We start from the raw sequence: 24,286 nt of genomic DNA on the forward strand, positions 1-24,286 counted from the left end.
GTATTGTTTTTCAATGTATCAATGTTTTATTTGTAATTTCTGATCTATTTACAGCTGTCACACTTTGATGTGACAGTGTGACATCCAACTGTTGAAATGTTTGATGACAAAGTTTTTGTACAAAAGGTGGCATCAAAAAAATAAATGCAATGCAATCGTAATCTTTCTAAAATGTGTCTTTTAGATGCTGCTCTTAAATAGGCATACATATATATTGATATTAATCAAAATGGCATTGTGAGTATGGTGTTAACAGTGCTTAAAGTGATTTCAATTTGCTCAATGCTGAAAAAAAGATTTAAAAAAAAAGATGTACTTGGTCTGATTTGATCATGTGGTAAATGGGTTGAAAAGTTTGAGCTCACAAGCACAGCTCACCTAATTCTTGTAAACTGGACACATTTTGAGAGATGAAGGCATTCTTCATTTTGGCCTGCGTTGCCTGATCTGCTGTTGTCTGGTCATCACATTCATTCTCACCCTGTAAAAAACATGACATGACAGTTTTGTCCCAAAACATTTTTGTTTGCTCATAACAAAACAGCAGTAATCCCAGAAGTAATCACATCTTTAGCTGTGTTTTCATGGACCCTAATAATCTATTTTTAATCAGACTAGTAGCACAGTCAGAATAAAAAAAAAACGTCAATCGTAATGAATTTCATTCAGATTGTAAGGGGTGGTTTAAACTTTTTTCTAATCAGTTTGATAGGATATGTTGTTGAATATAGTGTCATAAATGACTGTCGTGAAATTCTAAAACAGTCCTAGTCCTTGCTTTGGACTCTCATCCACAGACGAATTGTTTAGGGCACGGAAAGAGGCATTTTTACTGCTTGATAAACACAATCAGCATGGCACAATGCTTCATGTGCTCATTGTCTCCCTTAAATAGATACATTTTAAGTCTGCTTTTTAAAACAAAGAAAAGAAACAACAGTAGGAGTATGGTTAATAAGTGGCAACAGTCTGTATATTCATGCAGTATGACAAAATATCAATTCTAATATTAAGCTTGTGATATATAAACACACACATAAACCCAATCACTTTATTTAGCATTCATGTAAACACTATGTTCAGATTTATCAAACAAACAAAAGGTGTCCATGTAAACATAGCTATTGTGAACCCAATTGAAAGACTAATCTCATTCACTGACCTGCATGTGAACAGATGGAGAGGCTAGCCCGGTAATGTCAGGGTTAAACACTGATGTGAGCTGATTGAAAAAGTTCATTTGGACTTCTTTATGTCTGAGTTCGGGGTTAACAGGGGAGGGAATCTCCTTCTGGTCCTCCACTGGAAAACAAGAGCACCAAAGATGATTGCAGAATATCGGCAGATAGAATCTCATCTTTGAGTTAACTATTATGGAAGATCTCAAATCCTCTCTCTGACAGAGGAAAGAAAACAAAGATTTCTTTCTACCAGTCTGGCACTCACATGAGGAAAAAGGTTAATACACGCTGATGAGACATTGCTTTGCCTGGACAGAACTGTGCCAACTTTTTATTATTATTTGTTTTATTTTATAAAGAAAAATTAGACATTCATAATTAATTTGAAGGGCTGTCAATCAATTGAAAAAAAAAAAAATACTTCCATGATGCATTGTTTAATCAGTTAAATTATTTACATACAATAATATAAAAATATTTCCTGAGAAAAGTCCCCAAATTTGCTGCAGGAAAATTCCATATTATTGGATGTACATACAGGTCAGCGGGCATGTTCCTTTAAAAAAAAAAATTAAAATAAATAATGGTACTGAATTAACATGCTAAAAGAATGCGTTACTAATTTGTAATATTAAAGAATGAACAGAACTAAACAGAACAGCTCCCTTCTGACATGATCTAAACTGAGTAAAACTCACAAGAGAGGTTTTATAATTAGCCACAATAATCATATGAGCAGCAAAAACAGACACACGGTAAAATGACGCTTCATTAATTCTCATGTATAGCAGATGAAGGGCTGTAAAGAGAACAAATATATGACACATCTGGGTACTGCCAGCGCTGCATCAGCTTTGCGAGACATGAATGAACTGCAACGGCACCTTAGGAATCTATCCTAGCAGAATTGCACACTATTAGAACTTCCATAAAAACCTACAATCCTACAGATCCTCTGCCCCTTTGTGTGTATGTTTATTAAATATTTTGGCTAAATTGATCATTTATCAAAAAGAGTATACTACTTTCTTTTAGCTACTTTTAACACATTTTGCCATATACATTACCGTTCAAATGTTTAGGTCAGTAAAAATCTTTTGGGGAAGAAATTATTACTTTTAGTCAGCAAGGATGCATTACTTAAAGGTGCCCTCGAACCAGTTTTTACAAGATGTAATATAAGGTGTCCCCTGAATGTGTCTGTGAAGTTTCAGCTCAAAATCCCCCATAGATTTTTTTTTAATTAATTTTTTTAACTGCCTATTTTGAGGCATCATTAACTATGCACCAATTCAGGCTGCGGCCCTTTAAATCGTGCGCTCCCTGCCCTCCCGAGCTCTCGACTATAATACAGTGCATAAACAAAGTTCACACAGCTAATATAACCCTCAAATGGATCTTTACAAGATGTTTGTCATGCATACTGCATGCATGCGTCGGATCATGTGAGTAAAGTATTTATTTGGATGTTTACATTTGATTCTGAATGAGTTTGATAGTGCTCCGTGGCTAAAGGCTAATGCTACACTGTTGGAGAGATTTATAAAGAATGAAGATGTGTTTGTGCATTATACAGACTGCAAGTGTTTAAAAATGAAAATAGTGACGGCTCTCATCTCTGTGAATACAGTAAGAAACAATGGTAACTTTAACCTCATTTAACAGTACATTAGCAACATGCTAACGAAACATTTAGAATTTACAAATATCACTAAAAATATCATGTAATCATGGATCATGTCAGTTATTAATCGCTCGATCTGCCATTTTTCACTATTGTTCTTGCTTGCTTACCTAGTCTGTTGATTCAGCTGTGCACAGATCCAGACGTTAATACTGGCTGCCCTTGTCTAATGCCTTGAACATGAGCTGGCATATGCAAATATTGGGGGCGTACATATTAATGATCCCGACTGTTACGTAACAGTCGGTGTTATGTTGAGATTCGCCTGTTTTTCAGAGGTCTTTTAAACAAATGAGATTTACACAAGGAGGAGGAAACAAAGGTGTTTGAGACTCACTGTATGTCATTTCCATGTACTGAACTCTTGTTATTCAACTATGCCAAGGTAAATTCAATTTTTGATTCTAGGGCACCTTTAAAAAAAGTGACAGTAAAGACATTTATAATGTTACAAATTATTTTTATTTCAAATAAATGCTGTTCTTTTGAACTTCCTATTCACCAAGGAATCCTGAAAAAGTTATTTCACTCTGCAGCCATCTTTAAAACGCTATTTCAGTCATGCAAGTGCAGCTCATATCTCTTTGAATGGGGAAACATGAAATTCTCCAAAGCTATTCAACAATCTTATGATTACATTTCATATTAGAAGAAATCACCAATGAAATCTGACAACAACTGTTGGAGCAGCCAACGCACATGTGCAGTCCTAAGCGGGCTGACCGTTTCTATAGCAACCGGGGCTTCTAAAGGCAGTTGCGATGACACGATGACTTTACCAATCATTGATTGGCACTTTTATTTAGAAGGCGGGACTTGTTCCACCATATTGCATGTTGCACTTTCTCCCATTCATAGTAATACGAGTGCACCGTCTTTCTATATATAAAGTCTTTGATATTAGAATGATTTTTGAGGGATCATGTGACATTGAACACTGAAGTAATAACTGCTGAAAATTTCAGTAATAAATAAATCATTACATTTTAAATCATATGAAAATAGAAAACAGTTATTTTCAATTGTAATAATATTTGACAATATTACTGTTTTTACTGTATTTAAATAAATGCAGCATAAGAGAATTCCTTAAAAAAACCTTACTGACCCCAAACTTGAACAGTGTTATGTATAAAATAATTCTGTCGATTTTCCTTCAAAATGAGCACAAGTAGACCTGTAGGAATTATCTGAGCCAATCTACACCAGATATTATATCTCTTTAATTACAAGGCAAAGGGCAAAGGAAACATGAAAATCCTACAAATGAAACATCTTCACCACCTCAAGTTGTTTACTTATGAACAGCTGTGTTGAAATTACAAGCAAGAGGCTCATCATTTAACACACCAAAACACTGCTGCATATTCCCATCCTGCAACACTGGGTCTATATCTAAACCACCAAGATTACATCCATAAAAACAGGTCATTACACCAAGCAAGACATTTCACATGCCTTAGGATGGCTTCACACTTGCAGTTTAACTCGAAAAGGGGGTACGGTTTGCATGAAAAATTGGTAATATGAAAGCTGTTATAAGGACCCGGTCTCGAACCTCAGACTACATGTAGAAGGTGGACTGGGTTTGGTTGCACTGGAACTGTGGTGCAATTCACGTGAATGAGAAAGCAACTCGGACTCGGGTGCGCACTTGTTCAGGAACTAAAATAACGTATTTTAGCCGATGGTGATGTCATTAGTTCAACAAAGCACATGTAAAGGGTTAGCAGTGGAAAACACATGTAAGGGATGACATTGGTGATGATTTAGCTTGGATATAAGGGACAGTGAGCGTACAGCGCAAGCACAACGCACATACAAGTGTCGTTCACTCTGATGCGCATAATAGCACCAAATTATTATTTTTTTTAAATTGACCCACGTCCTGGGGGCAATTTCGCAAACAGAAAATGTGCTCAGTGAGAAAGAACTAGAAAGCTCATTTATCTAGTAACACACGGCTATGACAATTTAAAACAGCTCTTACCATCAGAAAGTGTCTTGACAGTTTGGGGAAGTTTGGCCGACTTCATCATCGCAGTAAAGGTGATGATCTCTGTTCGATCCAATCGACTGCAGCCAGTACAAAGGCCTTTTATTAAGAGGATCAGGTGCTTCTATGGAGCAGAAAGAGGAAGGAAGTTAGTTTATAAGAGCATTTAATGCTTCTTCAAACAGACAGGATCTACACCATGTTCTGATCAAGAGGTGCATGTCTGACCTGAGAGACTGCACATGCTTCATCAGGATTTTCCAGACGCAGCAGTGAGAATTCAATCAATACTTTACATGCTGCAGCTACCGACAGCAGCTGATTTCTGGGGACTAAAATGTGACAGATAAACTGTTATTAAAATAAAAGTAAAGAGGAAATGATAAAAGCTATTCAAAATGGGAATTAGGGCCATCAAACGATTAATCGTGATTAATCGCATACAAAATAAAAGTTTGAGTTTGCCTAATATATGTGTGAGTACTGTGTGTAATTATTATGTATATATAAATACAAACAAATTAATGTAGATAGTTAAGAGAAATATCTTATTTATGAACAAAATATTTTTATTTATATATAATATAAATTATATAAAAATATAAATAAATACATATACTTTAAATATTTCTCAAATATATACATGATTGTCTTTGTATTCATACATAATAATTACACACAGTACTCACACATATATTAGGCAAACTCAAACTTTTATTTTGTATGCGATTAATCGCGATTAATCATTTGACAGCCCTAGAACATATGATGTATTTTAATATAGTTTTAGAATAAAATATTGAAATTTGACATACTTTGTCCACAAACTGTGGTGATGTAATGTGCAGATAGTGCCACAAACGAGGAGTAGAATGGCTCATACTGTTTGTCATGGTGAAGAATCTCAGATTCACTATAAAAAAAGAAGAGAAAAACAGTTACAATCAATGTAAGTTGCAGTTTGCAACTCATTTTTTACTCAGGTAAGTAATGAGATAAAATGTAGGGCGGGACTGGATTATCCAATATGAATTGACTGATTTATGAAAGTCACTGTAACATTAGAATGCAGCCAGACTGAGTTGTGTGCTAAACCAATGCCTAAACCGCTATTTGCCGATTGGTTAGTAATATTATCCAATAGTTTTCATGATCGAAGTGAAATCAGTGGAAAAGCAAAATCGTTTCAGATGAAGCAAAAGTAATTACATTCTGATGAAAGATTATGAAAACAAACAAGGTTTTCAGTTGGAAGAACCAAATCGTTCACAATAAGAACAGAAACATCCATTATGAAAGTAATTAGGGCAAAAACTAACTAAAGAACTCACAAAATGCTGTTCCATCCAGCAATCTACATGACTCTCACAGAGATAAACTTATGAAACTGTCCTATAGTAGCTAACGATAAAAGGTGAAAAAATTCCAAAGCTCAAAAATGTCCTTGGAGTAAGAATGCATGACCTTATCTGAGAGACTGAACTGAAGACTGAGACTGAAAGCAATATCAAAGTTCCTTATTTGTGTATAACAACAACATACACAATATCAATCATCATAAAAAAGTATTTAAGGTGCATGTGTTAAATGATTCCTAAAATCTCTTTTAATAATTGCTTAGGTGGTACCAGTGTTATTTTAGTATTAATTATATAATATTATTGTAATTAACATTTTGAATTAGCATTTTTTATATTTTCAGGTTTCATTTTAATTTTGTTTTAGTAATGTTGTTTTGTGCTATTGTGATTTTTATTAGTTTGTTTTTGTATATACTTCTAATATGCTTTATTTCGGATTTACAATTTATTTGTAATGGTTTTAGTAAACAATAACACTGGTTTGTACTGTTAAACAAATAAAATACCTTTTTGGGGGGGAAATACACCTTGAAGCTTTTTTATTTTTTATATACATTTAGAGAATTGCATTGGGAATAAACTTTATTTTTGAATAAATACACTCATGTCAGCAAACAATATACATACTGATCATATTAAATGATCCAGACAGACGAACACAGTTCATATGGGACAGTAACACAAATTATTGCAGTTGCAGAATTTGAAAAAATTTAGGCTCAATTATTATTAAACTGGTTTAGTCCAGTATAGGTTGGCAGCTCAATAGGGGTGTAACGATACCCTCATGTCACGATATGATATTATTGCAATACTCCAAGACATATAGTAAAAGGTTAACAAAAAATGTACTGTTGATTAAAATGCTAAATTTGGTATTACATTGGGGGTAGAAATTAATAGGCTAGGACTTGGTGCTGGTAACCCAAATGCGCAGGACAACGGTGACACCAGAATAAAAATATTTATGATTCTGAAGCTGAAAATACATAATTATTTTAGACGAATATGCTTGCACTCCGTCACTGACTATACATATTTAAAAAAAATGTTGGCCACTTTTTACTGGTAACATAAGACATTCGGCATTATCAGGACACACAAATATTCCCCCATTGCATTATTTGATTTATATACATTATATATAAAATTGCATTAATATACATGATATTCAAATTTGGGTGAACTAAACACAATTCATATTGTTACTATCCACGATACATATAGTTACATTTTTGTATTGCGATATATTGTGACACGATATATTGTGACACACCTACAGCTCAGTCGTGCTACTTTCACTTTTGACTGGTTAATCAACAACGACAAAAAAGACGAGAGTTTACGTTTTTTAAACCATAAATTCAATTAAGTGTATTATTTTAAAGCTCAGGCAGCTGTTTGGCTCGTTGTCAGATCAGTGTTTATCAAGCATTAAATGACAAACACGGTAATGTGTTTATTTGCGCACAGACCTACCGTTACTACCTTTTCTGTAAAAACGAAACTTTGATGACAGCACACATATTTACACCGAGACTAACAAGCACTTGAAATGGACAACTACAACAAATTAAAACAGAATTTCTACGTTTATTCATTAACCAAAAGAGGCTAACTCACAATTAGCGAACCATCAGCAACACTAGCACCAGCTGCTAAGTCATAGCTGGCTAGTTAGCAGGCACACCCCCATATGCATTAAATTGAACCGACTACATTTAAAACTTTGAGTAAATGGAACTAATACGGTTCCCACTGACTGACAGAGGAAGATTTATTTGGTTGACATTATAAAGGGACGCTTATGAGTAGCTCTTGACAGTGGCTAGCAGGCTAACTAGCGTTGTTTGGGGTTTATCGAGGGGGGCTAACAAGCTCATTCGGTGTCAATTAATTCACTTCCGACACAAATAAAAAATCACTTTATTATGGTTGGATGTCGTGGGATCCAGTAGGTTCATTATAAGTAAGCGGCATTGTTAATATATCATTCGTGCCGGTTATATGAACGTAAAAGTATGGATCTCCGGCCTGATGATGAAGCAGAATCTGATGTATCTGCTACTGTAAATGCACACTAACTCTCCAGCTGTGTCTCAAAACCCAACGAGCTGGCTACATAAAAAGCACTTTTAGGCATCGTACGCGCGTCTAGGCGTTCAAAATCGTTTTTGGCTTTGGAAAGTATTTCAGAGAGTATTATGTGCTATCGTGTGCGCATTGGGAATGGCCCAAACCCTCTTATGATGCCCCGAAATGCTGTCAAGGTAGTCAGCTGACTAGGTTTTGAGACACAGCCTGGGTGCTGCCATAGCATCACAGCTAATGCAGAGTCACTCAACAGTTTATTTCAGCCCTGCACGGGCCAACTCAACAAACAAGCCCTTGTCTGACCTGTTTATGATGGATCCTATAAGCTGAGGTAGCTCTTTCGTTTCGAAAGCCGTGTAGGACGCTGATAAAAGTGGCCGTACGGCTGCGGTCCACTCAGGTTCTCCATCTCCTCCACTCGACGCCATCTTGAGATACTCTATTAGAATCCAAGAGCGGAAATGAGGTTAATCATCAGACGCCAAATAACAGGAAGTGTCGTCAGAGATGAACATGAAAAGTCTTGTTATGTCATGATGTGAGCACGTAGTAACCTTCTGAGATAATAATAGGACTGTGATGGTCAGTTTTTACTCTTAAGCTTAAAATCGTATCTTTTTTTTTATTATTTACAGCTGTGGCCAAACAACTCAGGAAACGTTTACTTAAAGGGACAGTTCACACAAAAATAAAACAATTCTGTCATCGTGTATTTTCCACCATTTTTTTTCAAACCTGTATTACTTTTTCTGAAACCCAAAAGGAACTGTTGAGAAGAGATTATCCTCAGTCGCTATTCAATTTAATTATATGGGGGAAAATAGATGCAATGTAAGTGGATAGTGACTGAGGCTGTCATTCAAAATAAAGGTGAGTAAACATGTCAGATTTTTTTTTTTTTTTTTACTTTTAAGCGACTATCCCTTTAAAATCATCCAAAATCAGATCAGTTGCACATGGTCACATTTTTTGTCCATATAATGGAAGTTATGCTTCAAAATGTCTTCTTCTGTGGTCCATTTAAGAAATTAAGTCATACAGGTTTGTAACAATGTGAGGGTGAGTAAATGATGACAGAATTAAATATTTTTGGCTGAACTAAAAATTAAAATTTTTTGGTGACTACCTCTTTAAAAAGTCCAAAATCAGACCAGTCCATAGTAACCAAGGTTTGGTTAACAACATTCATCAAAATATCTCATATTCCACAGAAAGTCATACAGGTTTGTATCAACATGAAGGTGAGTAAACGATGACCGATTTTTTTTTTTTTTTTGGCTGAACTATCCTACTTTAATGATCAGCCAGAAAGCATTTCAGCAGTTATTGTCCAGACTATCCACAATTGTAGCAGTTCCAACTTAAATAAATACATTTTCAAAACAATTAAAGAGTCAACAATTAGGAAGGGTAAATCTTTTATTACTGATTGGGGAAAAGAACAAATAATTTATGCATGTTTAAAAAAGCATTAGGCTTGTTACCAACTTAACTGAATATCTATCCTTTTGTTATAAATATTATTAAACTCATTTTTTTCTGACATCATTAATTTGCAGCAGAGGGGATGCTTTCAAAATTATGTATATAAACAGGCCTATTTATGAAAATCAAAAGAGTAGAAACATTCTGCACAATAGTAAAACCACAAGGATTTGCATGTGTATGAGTCAAAATCAAAATATGATATGGCATAATAGGATCTTGCCCATAAATATATCAAGTAAGAACATGGCTCCAAACCATCCAGTGCATTTGACATACCATAAAATAACTACAAAAAACTATCCAAACTCCCCCTATGCAGAACCTTCCATCATTAATGTACAGGAGAAAATGATCCAAATGTCTTGACTCTTGAAATTTCACAGTTGTCATGTGCACTAGTGTTTGTCCATTCAAATCCTGTACATGAAATGAGGCAATATATTCTTTAACAGCTCATCAGATCATATTACTACTGCTTTAATTAGTTTAAAACCAAATAACACTATTCAATCCTTTTCATTATTTTAAATAAAATGGCAGTCCCTTTGCAATAATCCTTCCTCGATATTAAATTTGAAAATACATGAACTCATCCTTCAGCCTCTTAGAAAGGCAGACTCAGACTGAATGAATTCTAGAATGGAAAAAAAATAATAAACAAGACAGTTATTTTGTTATACCTGGAGAGTCTACCTTTAAATCACATGAGTTGTTACCCCGAAAGGCACAATAAATTAACAAATTAGACAGTGAATTGTTCAATGCTGGAGAGAGGAAAAAAGAAAAAAAAAAAAAAAAAAAAAAAAAGACCTACATCTTTATGTCTCTCTGAAAAGGGAAAAACTATCATGGCCATCTATGCACTTACACTCAAGACACCACAAGATCCTCAAGATAGCTGGTTGCAAAAATACACCAAACTTATCAAATGATCTTGCAGTTTTGACACAGTCACCACCAGCTAGTCTCCTGACATCAATGTGTCAACCACATTGCATTGAGGGCGAGAGTGAAGTCAACTGGCCATTAGGGTGAGTCTTATCGCCATGCCCTGTTCAGCAGTTTCACTTCTGCTAGACGTTTGCTGATCATGGTGGCAAAGAAAAGGCCAAAGAGTACACTGCTGATTAATACATAGTCATAGTCATCCTTAAGGACATCAAATTGCTTGGAGGGGAACACTCTGGTTTGGTAGATGTCAAGACCATACGCAACCACCTATAGGGTAAAGAAATGGACATGGAAATTATTCAGTGTGACTATGTATAACGTAATGACATGGATGTCCAGAGCTTAAATTAAGACTAATCATACCAACATAAATTTATTTAATACTGTGAAATGAACAATGGACTAAACTATGACTCTTACCAAACAGGTAGACTCCAGGCCAGATGGGGCAGTGTAGATGCCTCTTACCCTTGACACAGTTTGGTTGTAGTTTATAAACCACTCTGTACGAATGGGCATTTCTGGAGCATATGGTATAAGGTTTTCCTCCCTAAATTGTGAGAAAATCATTGATCAACTTGGTTACTCAGCAAGCAATTTGTTAATCATAAAAACTAAATCATGTGTGTGAAATTTAACATAGTAAATATTAGTTGAGAACCCACCGACTCTGTTCCGAGACCACCTCTGGTCTCCGCGGGTCCAGAAACATTTTTGGTAAGGATAAAATGTTGCCTGATGGCAGCCCCACTATAAAGAAAAAAGTAACACTCAGAATTTACTAAGAGAATGCTGATATTTGTCTTTAAGATATGTATTAAAAAAAGATTATATATAAATTTTAAGTGAATGTAAAACAGATGGGAAAGAAAACCCATGTGTAACAGTAATGGATCCGTACGTCAGGTCTTAAAGTGACAGCAGCCTAATATATCTGCTGCCAAATTATAAGATAATATTAAAAAATATTTTTATGGCAGTTTTTTGGTATCGATGTCAAAATTGTGGCCAGTGAAAATGCTGAGTGGCTAGCAGCTTTGGAAAACCACTAGCCACAGTGGCTGGTGAGCAAAAAAGTTAATGTCAAGCCCTACACACACGTATCTACATCCAGTAACAGCGTTACTATTGCTGGCTTCCTGGTTCAACCTTCCACCACTGTTGAACCCCTGAGCATAATTTTTGATTCTTCTCTCCTTCCTCCCTTACATTTCCTCACTTACTAAATCTGCCTTTTTTTAACCTCCGGAATATTGCTTGTTTATGTTCATTAACATTGCATTTTTAAAAAAAAATATTTGCATGTTTGAATGTTGGTGATTTGTGGATTGAAAAGCCTTCTAAAACTTGTTCGTTCGTGGCACAATGTTTCTCCTGGTCTCTGCTTCTAATAAACCAGATGACGACTTCTGTAGAAACGTGGTTGCTGTAGAAACGTGCCGGGCCAGCACATAATGGCGACTTGACATGGAGGGGGGACGATGAGATAGAAATGTACGAGATAGAAATGGCTCATTCTAAGGTAATAAAAACAAAGGTTCATTATGTAAGGTCTTTATGCACTACTGAAAACATAGTTATGTATATTATATTGCATTTCTGTTAATAGATCCTACCAAATTTTACACATTACACCTTTAAATGGAATAGTTATTCATCTTTCATTCTGTGCATTATGAAATGTTGCAATTGTAATAGCAATAACATGAACATTTTCAATATCTGAACATTCCTAACTGCACAATATGCGCAGTACTAACCAAGAAGGTGTCGGCTGGTGATGCCTTTTTCTGTAAGTGTGGCCTCCAAAGTGCTTATGGGAGCAGGAAAGATGTACGACTGCTGCAGCACCTGAGGTGGATGTGGTCTGTCCAGGGAGCTGAACACTGTGCTGTTATAAAGCTCTGCTCCCTCAAAGAGCTCCAACACAGAAAACTCATTTCTACGAAATTTGGAGTTCCAATAGACATACTATAAAAGGAAGAAAACACAAAAAGTGTTTATCATAAATGTTTATCATAAAAAAAACTAAAACATTTTTTTAGAAAATATTAGATTGATAAGCCTGTGTACTTACCACCACCCAGTTTTCAGAGTGCACAAAGTGAACAGGTCCTCTGGCCTTCCGCTGCACCGCCTCATGAACAATACGGCCAGTCACACCATCAATCAGGAAGATTCCAACAAAGCTGCGCTCCTGATGAGTGTCTGTGCTTTCCGTTATCACAGCCAAGAGATTAGGGTTCAGATACTGCAGAGGAACAACAGGTAGGACAAACAACAGACAGGATAAATGATTAGAAAAGTGGTCTAATTTGGCCAAAAACAGCAGTCATCAAGGTCAGCAGTACCTTGTAGAGCACGCTACGATCCCCCATCACTCTGCCCTGGGAATGCACATGTTCATTTGCACGCTTTCCTTTGACAGCCACTATCTTCTGCACCTCAGTAGGGATGACCACCTCCCAGATCAGCTCTGTAGACAAATCCTGAAGGAAAATAAAATCACTTATGAACACCAGCACCAAAAGTGCTTTCTATCTGTATGCTTTTCGAATGAATGCTAACCATGCGCAGACGAAAACCCGACAGCTTTCCCTGACTGGTGTCCACTAGGTAGAAGAATATAGAGGATGCTGTGTCTTGAAGTTGCTGTAGAACATTCTTAGTAGATGGGAATGCTGTGACCTGAAAGAGAAAAAAAGAAATGGATTCACATTCTGCAAGGAACACAGTAGGTTTGTCAGAAGGACGTATATCTACCTTGTACTGATCGTCAATAAGTAGAAGGACTTTAGCGTAGTCCTGGTCGATGACAGGAAGTAGCAGGGTTTGAAGCACAGGTCGGGGTAAAGCAGGGACACTAATATGACTCTTCTTGCCGAAGATAGGATTGAAGACATATAGGCTTCCAAGACCTGTGTCCTACAAATACAGTACATTTTTAAATTTAGCACAAAAAATAAACAAAAACAAATTAAAAAACAAGCAAATGAATATGCAACCGAATAGACAAATTAATAAACAAATGCACAAATGAGTAAACAAGCAAATGAACAGACAAATGAACAAATTGAGTAAACAAACTAACAGGCAAATGAACAAACAACTTAAGCTAGCAAACAAGCAAATGAACAGACAAATGTGCAAACAAGTAAACTGTCAAACGTTTAATCAAGCGAGCAAGCAAATAAACTAGCAAACAAACAGAAAAATGCACAAATGAGTAAACAAGCTAACAAAAACGTGAGCAAGCAAATAAACAAATGAAAGATTAGACCATACTAGGGGTGTGATGAGATTTCTTGTCGAGGTGAAAAGCTGTCTTGCGATATAGCCATAGCTAAGTGTGAAATTTCTAGGATAGAATATGCCACCGCTACAGTTACATACATTACGCCTAGGGCTGGGCGATATATATCGCATGCGATTGTCACGCGCATTTCGTCAGTAAAGCCGGTTCCCTGATTACCGCTAAATCGCCATCACCTGCTTTCAAATGGAGCGGCATTTAATAGACAGAGCCGTAGATCACTGACAAGCTACGCAATATCGCGTTCATTTTCGCAGATGAATCGCCTTCGATAATGAACGTGATATTGCGTAGCTTGTCAGTGAACTACGGCTCTGTTTATTAAAGGTCCCGTTCTTCGTGATCCCATGTTTCAAACTTTAGTTAGTGTGTAATGTTGTTGTTAGAGTATAAATAAAATCTGTAAAAATTTAAAGCTCAAAGTTCAATGCCAAGCGAGATATTTTATTTAACAGAAGTCGCCTACATCAAACGGCCAGTTTGGACTACATCCCTCTACTTCCTTCTTTAATGACGTCACTAAAACAGTTTTTTGACTAACCTCCGCCCACAGGAATACACAAGAGTTGCGTTTGTAGAGTGTGTTTGTCGCCATGTCGTCGAAACGCTGTTATTTTCATCCCGCAGTCCAATCACCGGGTCTGATTCCGGCTCAAATTGATAGGGTAAAATTAAAGACATGTTTACAATAACACTGAGCGCGTGCATCTCCACGTTATGGTAAGAGGCGTGACCTTTCCAGGCAAGATGCGCTAAACTGCTGTCGAATCACAACACAGGAACCGCTGGCACAATCAGAACTCGTTACGTATTTCTGAAGGAGGGACTTCATAGAACAAGGAAGTCATCAGCCCGTTTTTAAGACAGTGGAAACAGCGGTATACAGATAAGTAAATTATGTGAAAAATACTGTGTTTTTTTTTTACACGCGAAACATGAACATGTTATATTGCACACTATAAACACAATCAAAGCTTCAAAAAACCACAAAAAACGGGACCTTTAAATGCCGCTCCATTTGAAAGCAGGTGATGGCGATTTAGCGGTAATCAGGGAACCGGCTTTACTGACGAAATGCGCGTGACAATCGCATGCGATATATCGCCCAGCCCTAATTACGCCTCCAATGTTTTTTTATTTTTAAATAAAAAAACTATGAACATATATAAATAAAAACCATTTAATTCAATTGGATAACAGTCACTTCAATCCCATCCATCTTATCCAACATGAGCTGCAGAGTCATACGTAGTGCAGCAGGAATCAGAGTTCACTGATCATGTGACGACAAGTTAGTGACGAGATGACTGACAAGACCATGGCAGAGGATTTGTTGCATTCAGAGTACGCACGGTCATGAAAGTGAAAGAAAAAATTGGTCTCTATTTGCACTTTGAATATTGAGAGAGTACTTTGATTACGGTTGCACATATTGTTTGCACTTAATAAGACTAAGAATAAACTGTTATTCATTTTTATTTATGCCGTTTTTATCTCTATGATCAATTTGTGGTGAGTTTAGTGAGGTCAAAAGTTCTAGAAGCTCATAAATCATGTACAGTAACAGAGACTCATATGAAATCATACAGGAGAGAAGCCAGTCAAGTTGAGTTTGTGGCAAAACCTTTTACAGTGCTTGAGTATTGTTGTCTTTTACTGCATATGATAATTCATACTCAGAAAGTAGAACTGAAATTACATTCATTACAAGATGATTGGTTAAAACATTTCAAATGCACATGCAGATTATATTTCTAGCCAGGTATTTCGTCACTGAGGATTCCTTAAAAATCTTGTCTCGCTCTCGTGAGCCAACCGTCTCGTCACACCCCTAGACCATACAAAAGCAAACTTCAAAATTACCTTGTCTTTAATAAGAAGTGTGCACTGTGGAGGATGTGGAAAATGGGCAGTGGTCCTTTGCACTATGAGCTTGAAAATGGAGTTGGGCTGGATGTCTTCTAAATACTGTTTCCACAAAATGGTTCCTGATTTACTGTCGATGCCAAAGAGCTGTGTAGAAAAACGACAGATGTGTTTACCGACAGGACAGCTAAAAGGACAAAACATCTGTGCTTCCTGTACTTACCTTTCCAGAGGCGGTCACCATCACCATCATCTTCTGCAGGTTAAACTCATCCCGAGAAAGTGTGTCTATGGTGACCTCATTCTTCACACTGCTGCGAGGCTTCCGGGCATCATAGAAGAGTTTCCAGAGGTGGGCCATCCAGGCCTGCAGCAGGATAAACTGGGAAGAGAGGCGCTTGAGAACCATGGGTAACAGCCCATCTGCAGGCAAAAAGAGATCAGTGATAAGTGTCAGAGATAACTCCATTCTTCTTCACTGAAGAAAAAAAAAAAAACAGCTTTAACATTACTTTAGTAACATTCTTAAGCAAATACATTGTCCAAAAGTTAGAGACACTGACAAAGACCTTGCATAAAATAAACGGGATTAGGAAGAGAAGCAAAATTAGAGGAAGCTCTCTACTTTACCTTGAATGGCTGGATCCGAGTGCAGCGAGTGCAAAAGAAAACAGAAATAAATAAATACAGAAAGAAATGGCAAGCCATGGAAAACAGGACAGATGAGTAAGAACGAAGGTTTTTTTTTAGCTTAGCAAGCAAAAGCAGCAACATCACAACACAGACATAAATCACAAACAATACAGGCTTACATAACACTTATATTTAGCAAATGTTTATAGGGTTTAATCTGAACAGATTTTAGACTTTAAAGTCAACATGAAATCAAAATTGATTTAGATTGTTTTATAATACGTTTTAGGTCCTAACAATGCATTGGTGAATGAAGTAAAATGGCTTTTAAATGAAACTTCATGTTGACTTTAAGATGTGTACATTCATATTTTGAACTAACTCTTCTTAACCCGATTGCTCCATAATGACAAAAACGAAAGAATAAGACTATAAACATGTTATAAGCAAAAAAAAAAAAAAAAAAAAAAAAAAGACATCATAAAGAATGGTGTCCATTTATGTTGCACTTTACCAGCTTTCTTTCCAAACTCTCCCTCCAGCTCTGCCTGTGTTCCAGTCAGAGGCAGATCAACCATCTCCATGGTGACCACATCAGCCAGGGCCTCCTCCCTCATCCAGACTACCCTGCCTACAGTAGGACACACACACACACACACAAAAAAAAAAAAAAAAAATCAACCCCTTGCCTTTTGTTGTTTATATTAACTCTTTCCCCACTATTGACAGAATTTTCCAGTTTTCCTTGTTTTCAAATTTTATAATGGTAGGGGGCGCCATAATGCATCTTCTAGAGACTCTCCGGATCAAAACATAGGCAAAAGGGAGCAGAAACAAGCGATAAAAGCATTGTTTTAGGGCTGGGCGATATATCGCATGCGATTGTCACACGCATTTCGTCAGTAAAGCCGGTTCTCTGATTACCGCGAAATCGCCATCACCTGCTTTCAAATGGAGCGGCATTTAATAGACAGAGCTACGCAATATCACATTCATTATCAAAGGCGATTCATCTGCGATATGAACGCGATATTGCGTGGCTTGTCAGTGAACTACGGCTCTGTCTATTAAATGCCGCTCCATTTGAAAGCAGGTGATGGCGATTTCGCGGTAATCAGAGAACCGGCTTTACTGACGAAATGCGCGTGACAATCGCATGCGATATATCGCCCAGCCCTACATTGTTTATGCATGTTTGTAGTCTTTGAAAAAAAAAAAAAATTCTCAGCATTTTGCTCAAAATGTTGCTTTTTTTATGAAACTTACATTCAAGTGTTGATTAAAAAAAAATGCATGAAGTTAGAACAATTTTTTTTTTTATTCTTTAGAGGTATTGTTGAGGTATATCATGTTCAGCTATTCATACAATAAAATATTCTGGGGGCCATAAAAAATTTGTAAAAATTATCAAAAATGCTGGCAGTGGCTATTATTATTATTATCATATTATTATCAATAACATCATATTTCTCTGAAAAATATAATTAGTTGAATTTTACATTACATATTATTTACAGTATAGTATGGAGGTCCAGGAGAGCCATCAAGCCAAATCAATTATCAACTTTAATTCAACAACAAAAAAATGTAAATAAGGCACTTTCAAATTGACAAATCAATGTATTGACTTTTTTAAAGCCATTTATTTAATTTGAATAAACTTAAAATATAACAATCATCTGAATGAAAATCTTTAAATATTTTAAATGCAACATTTTTAAATGTAACATTGCATTTTTGAAGCATGCAAATGCATTAAATATATATATATATATATATACACATATATACACACACACATATATATATATATATATATATATATATATATATATATATATATATATATATATATATATATATATATATATATATATATACACACACATTATATATATATATATATATATATATATATATATATGAATTCAGTAATTTTTAAATAGTAATTTATTCACATTACTATTTTATTAATAAATTGATAAATAACTAGTCACTCCTAGTTCTCCATAATGTAGTTCATACCAGGTTGCTGTAGAAATGTGAGTGTAAGGTCTTCCGTCTGCACCATGACTCTGTAGCCCACAGAGTCATCTTTCTTCAGAAAGGCGTGGACATATAACTAAAAGAACAGACAAACCAAATTCACCAATAACACAAATGATCAGCCTATAATCGTTTAAGCTTATATCCTTCAGCATCAGTCCTCACTCTGTTTGGCTTTCCTCCATTAGGGTCCATGTGGTAGATAATGGTGGTGTCAAGGTGCCTCCGCCCTGTGTCAGCACTGAATAGGTTGATGCTGCAAGCCTTGAATAAGAACAACAACCCATTAAGATACAAGTATATACACTTGGTAATAAGTTTTTTGAGTTTTTGAAATGTGACTCACAGTATCATTCTTTGGGGACATCACAGCAGCAACTGTCTTCTCTCCAGATGTAGCAAAAGCAGCCAAATATGACTAAAATACGAAGAACATTGTGCTTTAGACTTTGAAGAGTAAACAAAAATATTAATTTCTATAAGGAATACTGTCTGTATAAACGTGCAATGGGAGTCGAAGACCGAACGAGCAGGCATTTCAGTCATGTTAAAAGCGTCAATGTCACATTTGCATAGGCCGTACTATTTGAATTCATGATCGGTTGACTGCCAAATTAAAATATTAAATAGAACGATAAAATAATTTTATTAACCGGTTAATGGTAATTTCTAATAAGCATTTCTAATCAGAAAGATTAAACTTGATTTAGTTTTCGTTCCTTGAACCGGTTCAGAGCCCTGGTGTGAACGTGGCCTTAGATGTGCGAGACCTATCAGTTCTTACTGGATTAAAGTCCCGGAGCGGAGCGATGAGGCCATCTTTGAGCTGCAGTAGGATGTGATGATCTGGACTGAGCTGCAGGAAGAACTCAGCGAGAGGAGGTTGTGCCGGATTGGGCTGAGTGGACGTCAGAACAGGCTGGAATCCAGACGCCACCTCCAAGTCTAGCGTCTAAAAAATAAATAAAAGAGACATCCATGATATTACTGATAATTACAGAAGATTGAGGGAGCACTGTATGTTAAATACAAATGTAGTGACATGTGCACCTGTAGGTGGATCTGTCTCATTTCTGTCTGTTCTGCAGACTGCAGTGGTAGAGTATACAGGGACTGTGTGATCTGATCCACACACAGTAGGATCCCTGAGCTGATGACTGCACAGCTGTTCTCCAGGCTTGACATCCATGCAGCTTCAACTGATTTCTAAGAAAAACAAATGTGTGACTGTATCATTATCTATGTAACTTGACTCTCTCAATAAGAAAACTTACTATATTTGTGTATTATTGTAACATTATACATTACAGTTCAAAAGTTGTGTGGCGGTAAGATTTTTTGTTTTGTTTATTGGAAGCTCACCAAGCCTGCATTTTATTTGATCACTTCACAATAAAAACAGTAATATTGTGAAATATTGTTACAATTTAAAATAAGTTTTCTATTTGAATACATGTAATTTATTCCTGTGATGCAAAGCTAAATTCATTACTCCAGTCTTCAGAGTCACATGATCCTTCAGAAATCATTCTAAAATGCTGATTTGGTGCTCAAGAAATATAAGAAAAAACTGTTAATATTTTTGTGGAAACTATGGTGAATTGTTTTTCAGGGTTTTTTGATGGATATAAAGTTCAAAAGAACAGAATTTATTTGATATGAAACCTTTTGTAACATTATAAATATCTGGACCGTCACACAGTTAATTTAATGTATCCTTGATGTTAATTTAATGTATCCTGAATAAAGGTATTAATTTTGTTCAAAAAAGTCAAATGTTTGAACGGTGTTGTAAACTCCATACCTTCTTCATGATTTCTCCATCTTCAATTTTGTATTCAACAATAACAATATGGGAGTTCGGCACAAATCCCAAAACAAACACCAGTCCGTTCCCACCAGAATAAATAGTTTGATACTGAACAGTGTCACTGAAGGATGAAAAAAAAAAAAGGTCAAGAACTAGAACTAATCTCTAGCAGCAATGAGAATCAATTACATCAGAAAAAGAAAAGCTGTTCCAAGATTTCTCATCACCTGTCAGGTAGGTTTTCCACCCATATCTGACTGCCACTTGAAAGGTCATGGAGAGAGATTGCGGATTTTTTCAGCACAGCAACATACTTCACAAAGTCTTGAACTCCAACTAAGGCAGCGGCCTGAAAGCTGTGGTCAAAAGAGGACACTCAGTTTGATGCGTCAGTTAAACCCAATTCTATCACAATAAAACATACACAAAATACAACCTTCCAGTATCAAGCACTGCCTCCCACTTCAAGCCACCGACTGTGGTCTCCCAGGAGCGAAGCAGACGGCCATTCCCGACAACAACAACAGCGTCTAAGAGAACAAGAACTGTTTAAGAGCCAAAAAAAACAAAGCCCAATTTCACAATACACACTTTTCACCACATGCTTACCCTGTCCATACATAAGCAGCGCATCAATATGCCCCTCTGGTCCAGTTTTATCCACATGACGCCAGACTGCAAGAATTAAAAACATTTCACTGACACTATTAAATGAATTGATCATAAAAAACAAAATTAATTCTTGCTTTTTTTTAATGAACAAGTTCATTTAACTAGGTAGATATATTCTAATGCCCCCCTCAGTCTAATAAACCAATAAGGTGCTTATAAAAAAATAAAAACATTTTCACCTCAACTTCTATACACAAAGCCTATATAAGATTTAAAGTACAAAATGAGCGAAAGACTTACACAGGTCTCCAGTCCTTGAATTGAGTGAAGCAAACACGTTCTTGTCAGTTGCCACCAGGAGCTTTTTAGACGCTTGAGAATGAGTGTCAAACAAGGCAAAACGCACCTTGCCGATGAACTGTTGCCTCCTGAAAGAAACCGCAGAGAGTTGAGAGTAATGTTAACATATGACTGATGAGTCCGGTGTAGCTGACAACAGTCAGCAGCCTGCTTAAAGTACCGGCTGTTTTTACAGTCGCAGAAATCCCACAATGGATAATACGTGAAACCAACACACAGCTACAAATCCCGTTTACATACCAGTCAAACTTTCCAACTTGGTCTTCAAATACCGCCGATGCAGTATATAATAAAGACACAGATATTGCTAATCTGACTACAAGCCAAGCCATTGCTGCAGAGGAACAACTCCCACAATGCTCTGCGGTTAAGGACCCAAACAGCCGACCTTTAATAAAACAATAAAAAGGGATATGCGTATTCTTTCCATTCTATCTGATATTAGATTTTAGTTTATCTCTATTAATACAAAAAAGTATTTTTAAATGTAATTAAATTTATCGGCGTGAACCGCTGCGCAACAAATTAACATCAGGCATTCGCGTGCTGCCTATGACTGGATTTAAAATGCTTCTTGGGTCATGTACAATATAGAAAGTTTATTAACTAATAGCTACTATTAGCAGAATAATAAAGAAGTTGTTATGAAATATGAGCGATATTATTTTTTTAAGCAGAAAGACCTGCGGTCCTAAACTAAAGTTCTTTAACATTTCTTTTAATATAAATTATTATATTAAATTATTAATTATTTTGCTCCATGAATATGAATATATTTAAATAACTTAGTAATAAACTTTGGAACCTGGATTTATTTTTCTGGTGTCTGTAGACCATCTTAATGGATTTCTATGTGAATCAAAATTGATCGCAGGGGGTTCTGTCTGTCCACCTGTTCCCCTGTTTAAATATGATTTTGTCCTGCTTGACAATATTTGTGAGGTTTTAATTTTCATTTTAACTATTCCAGTGTTCCTAAAGTGCTGTTTAGGCCATTAGGTGGCAGCACAATATAATTTCAAACTTGCAGTTTGTTTACCTATGCAGGTGTTCAATGTTTTCTGCATCCCAAAATGTTTATACTGCTAAACTCATTGCAAATATAGTTATCGTTAAGTTTAAATTCCTGTTTTTTGGCATCAAGTTTTTGCACGTTCGATGAAAACATTAGCAATGCAATGCAAGAACAAAAATACAAATATAAAGTAAATAAACCAGGACTACAGTTAGGCTAATTAATTTTTTTTTATTTTTTTTTTTTTTTTATAGAGATGGGCAAAAAACTGGAAACTTTGCTCATTATTCTCCAGGAAAACTAAAATAAAAATATCAAGTAGGTTCACGCCTGCTCGTGCAACACGTTACTGTAAAAGATATCATAGTAAACACTCAGCTGAACGGTACCAGACGGTTCCTGCTCAGCTTTTTGCTGGCTTACAGATGAAACAGCCTGAACACTCAGTTTAATCAGTATGGAAAAGTGTTGTCAGACACTGACATGGATGTGCACGCGGTGATATTATTATTCTTCCTGTTTACAAAGATCCTTCCATCGCGCTGTCTTCGAGCTCTGCAGCCTTTCATGTACGTACCATGAAGATAGTCATATTTTAATTTTAATTTTGTGATTTTATTGACTGCATGATGATTGTATGCACTAATATTTCTTTTCTTGCATGAAACATTTTTCAGGAATATGAAATATTAATAAAAAATAATGAAATTTCAATTGTAATAATCCTACAGAACTGTGAATTATTAAGTATATAGTATAAAGTTTTCTCATTTTTAAATAGCCTAATACTAGGCTATATTATATAGTACTATAATAGTATAATAGTGTATATTATTATACTATATAATATCTATATGAAAATTCAGTTTTATTTTTGTATTTATTAAACAAATCAGTATGCAGTAAATGTCACAATAAAATGTTATTTATTTATATATTTGTTATTAAATTGATTAAATATCAATTTCCAGTTATCGTTTCTTAACCCTCGATGGTACGGTGCTGCCTCCAGGCAACATGGTCTATTTTAGTTTGTTTTTAATAAAATAAGGTACCAATTGATTGATCAAATGTATCTCAGGACAGAATAACTCAAATACTAATCAATAAAAGTGCAAAAAAGTCCAAAACATGACCAACAGGGGTCCATTTTGTATCCTGTTTCAACACATGTGCATGTCACATGACTCCATATTTTCTCCAATGTTTGTATCCATTTAATCACCCACAAAAAATATGAGTCACCTTCACTGGCAAGTAAAGAAGTATTTTTAAGAACTTTACATTATATATCATCAAATGTTTTAGAGAAAAAAACTAAAAACTGTGTTGCCTCAAGGCAACATTGTAACATAATGGAATCGCATAAGGCCATACAGGCATAATAGGTTTCAATACAAATGTATGATATTTGTAAGGAAAATAGTTAGAATTATCTAAATATATTTGCATTTTCATATGATTTTGTAATGCACTTATAAGAATAGTAATTCACATACTATATCTGCATATATTATGATCTGCACATTTTCTATAGCACTTCAAAAAGGTATAAAACACAGGTAGCACTGGCAATTGATGAGGGTGATGATGAGGAGTTAATGAGGGGACATACTGTGATGAGGAAGATGAAATCATAGTGACAATCCATCAGGGAGAGAGTGAGGGTGAGAGAGAAGATGGAGATAAGGATGAAGATGGATAAGATAACTTGAAATAATAACATAATAATATGATGGTTTGGTAATACTTGTGTTCCACTATGGTACAATGTTGCCTGAGGGCAACAGCTGGATATAAAATGTTACTTTTTATTAAATATGAAACTTTTAATACATTAAAAACTAGATACATTTGTTTGTTCAAGTGTCTAGTT

General features: G+C 35.7%; 2 protein-coding genes across 4 annotated transcripts in view; both read right to left on the reverse strand.

Moving 5' to 3' along the window:
- ubr4 (ubiquitin protein ligase E3 component n-recognin 4) overlaps positions 1-8,777 on the reverse strand; it is a 57,664-nt gene extending 48,887 nt beyond the window's left edge. Inside the window, 6 exon segments of the mRNA XM_048177690.1 lie at positions 379-481; positions 1,163-1,302; positions 4,856-4,985; positions 5,090-5,193; positions 5,677-5,774; positions 8,620-8,777. Of these exon segments, the coding sequence (XP_048033647.1) occupies positions 379-481; positions 1,163-1,302; positions 4,856-4,985; positions 5,090-5,193; positions 5,677-5,774; positions 8,620-8,744 (700 nt within the window). The 5' untranslated portion in view covers positions 8,745-8,777.
- A 940-nt stretch (positions 8,778-9,717) lies between these two features.
- emc1 (ER membrane protein complex subunit 1) lies at positions 9,718-21,792 on the reverse strand. Of its 3 annotated transcripts, XM_048177687.1 has the most exons (23): positions 21,636-21,792; positions 21,336-21,463; positions 21,033-21,098; positions 20,860-20,953; positions 20,651-20,779; positions 20,418-20,544; positions 19,664-19,819; positions 19,398-19,565; positions 18,960-19,031; positions 18,779-18,877; positions 18,593-18,689; positions 17,082-17,198; positions 16,565-16,573; positions 16,158-16,357; positions 15,932-16,081; positions 13,519-13,680; positions 13,324-13,443; positions 13,107-13,244; positions 12,833-13,006; positions 12,516-12,726; positions 11,421-11,505; positions 11,176-11,305; positions 9,718-11,022 (listed from the first exon to the last, which is right to left on the reverse strand). In XM_048177687.1, exons 1-23 carry the CDS (start codon positions 21,725-21,727, stop codon positions 10,843-10,845), a joined length of 2,904 nt encoding a protein of 967 aa, XP_048033644.1. In that variant the 5' UTR covers positions 21,728-21,792; the 3' UTR covers positions 9,718-10,842. The 3 variants fall into 3 exon arrangements, with proteins under 3 accessions (XP_048033644.1, XP_048033645.1, XP_048033646.1); XM_048177688.1 differs by lacking the exon at positions 16,565-16,573; XM_048177689.1 differs by lacking the exons at positions 9,718-11,022; positions 11,176-11,305; positions 11,421-11,505 and adding an exon at positions 11,521-12,272.
- Positions 21,793-24,286: the final 2,494 nt, after the last annotated feature.

The sequence above is a fragment of the Megalobrama amblycephala genome, linkage group LG24, assembly GCF_018812025.1.
Source record: "Megalobrama amblycephala isolate DHTTF-2021 linkage group LG24, ASM1881202v1, whole genome shotgun sequence".
Classification (NCBI taxonomy): domain Eukaryota; kingdom Metazoa; phylum Chordata; class Actinopteri; order Cypriniformes; family Xenocyprididae; genus Megalobrama; species Megalobrama amblycephala.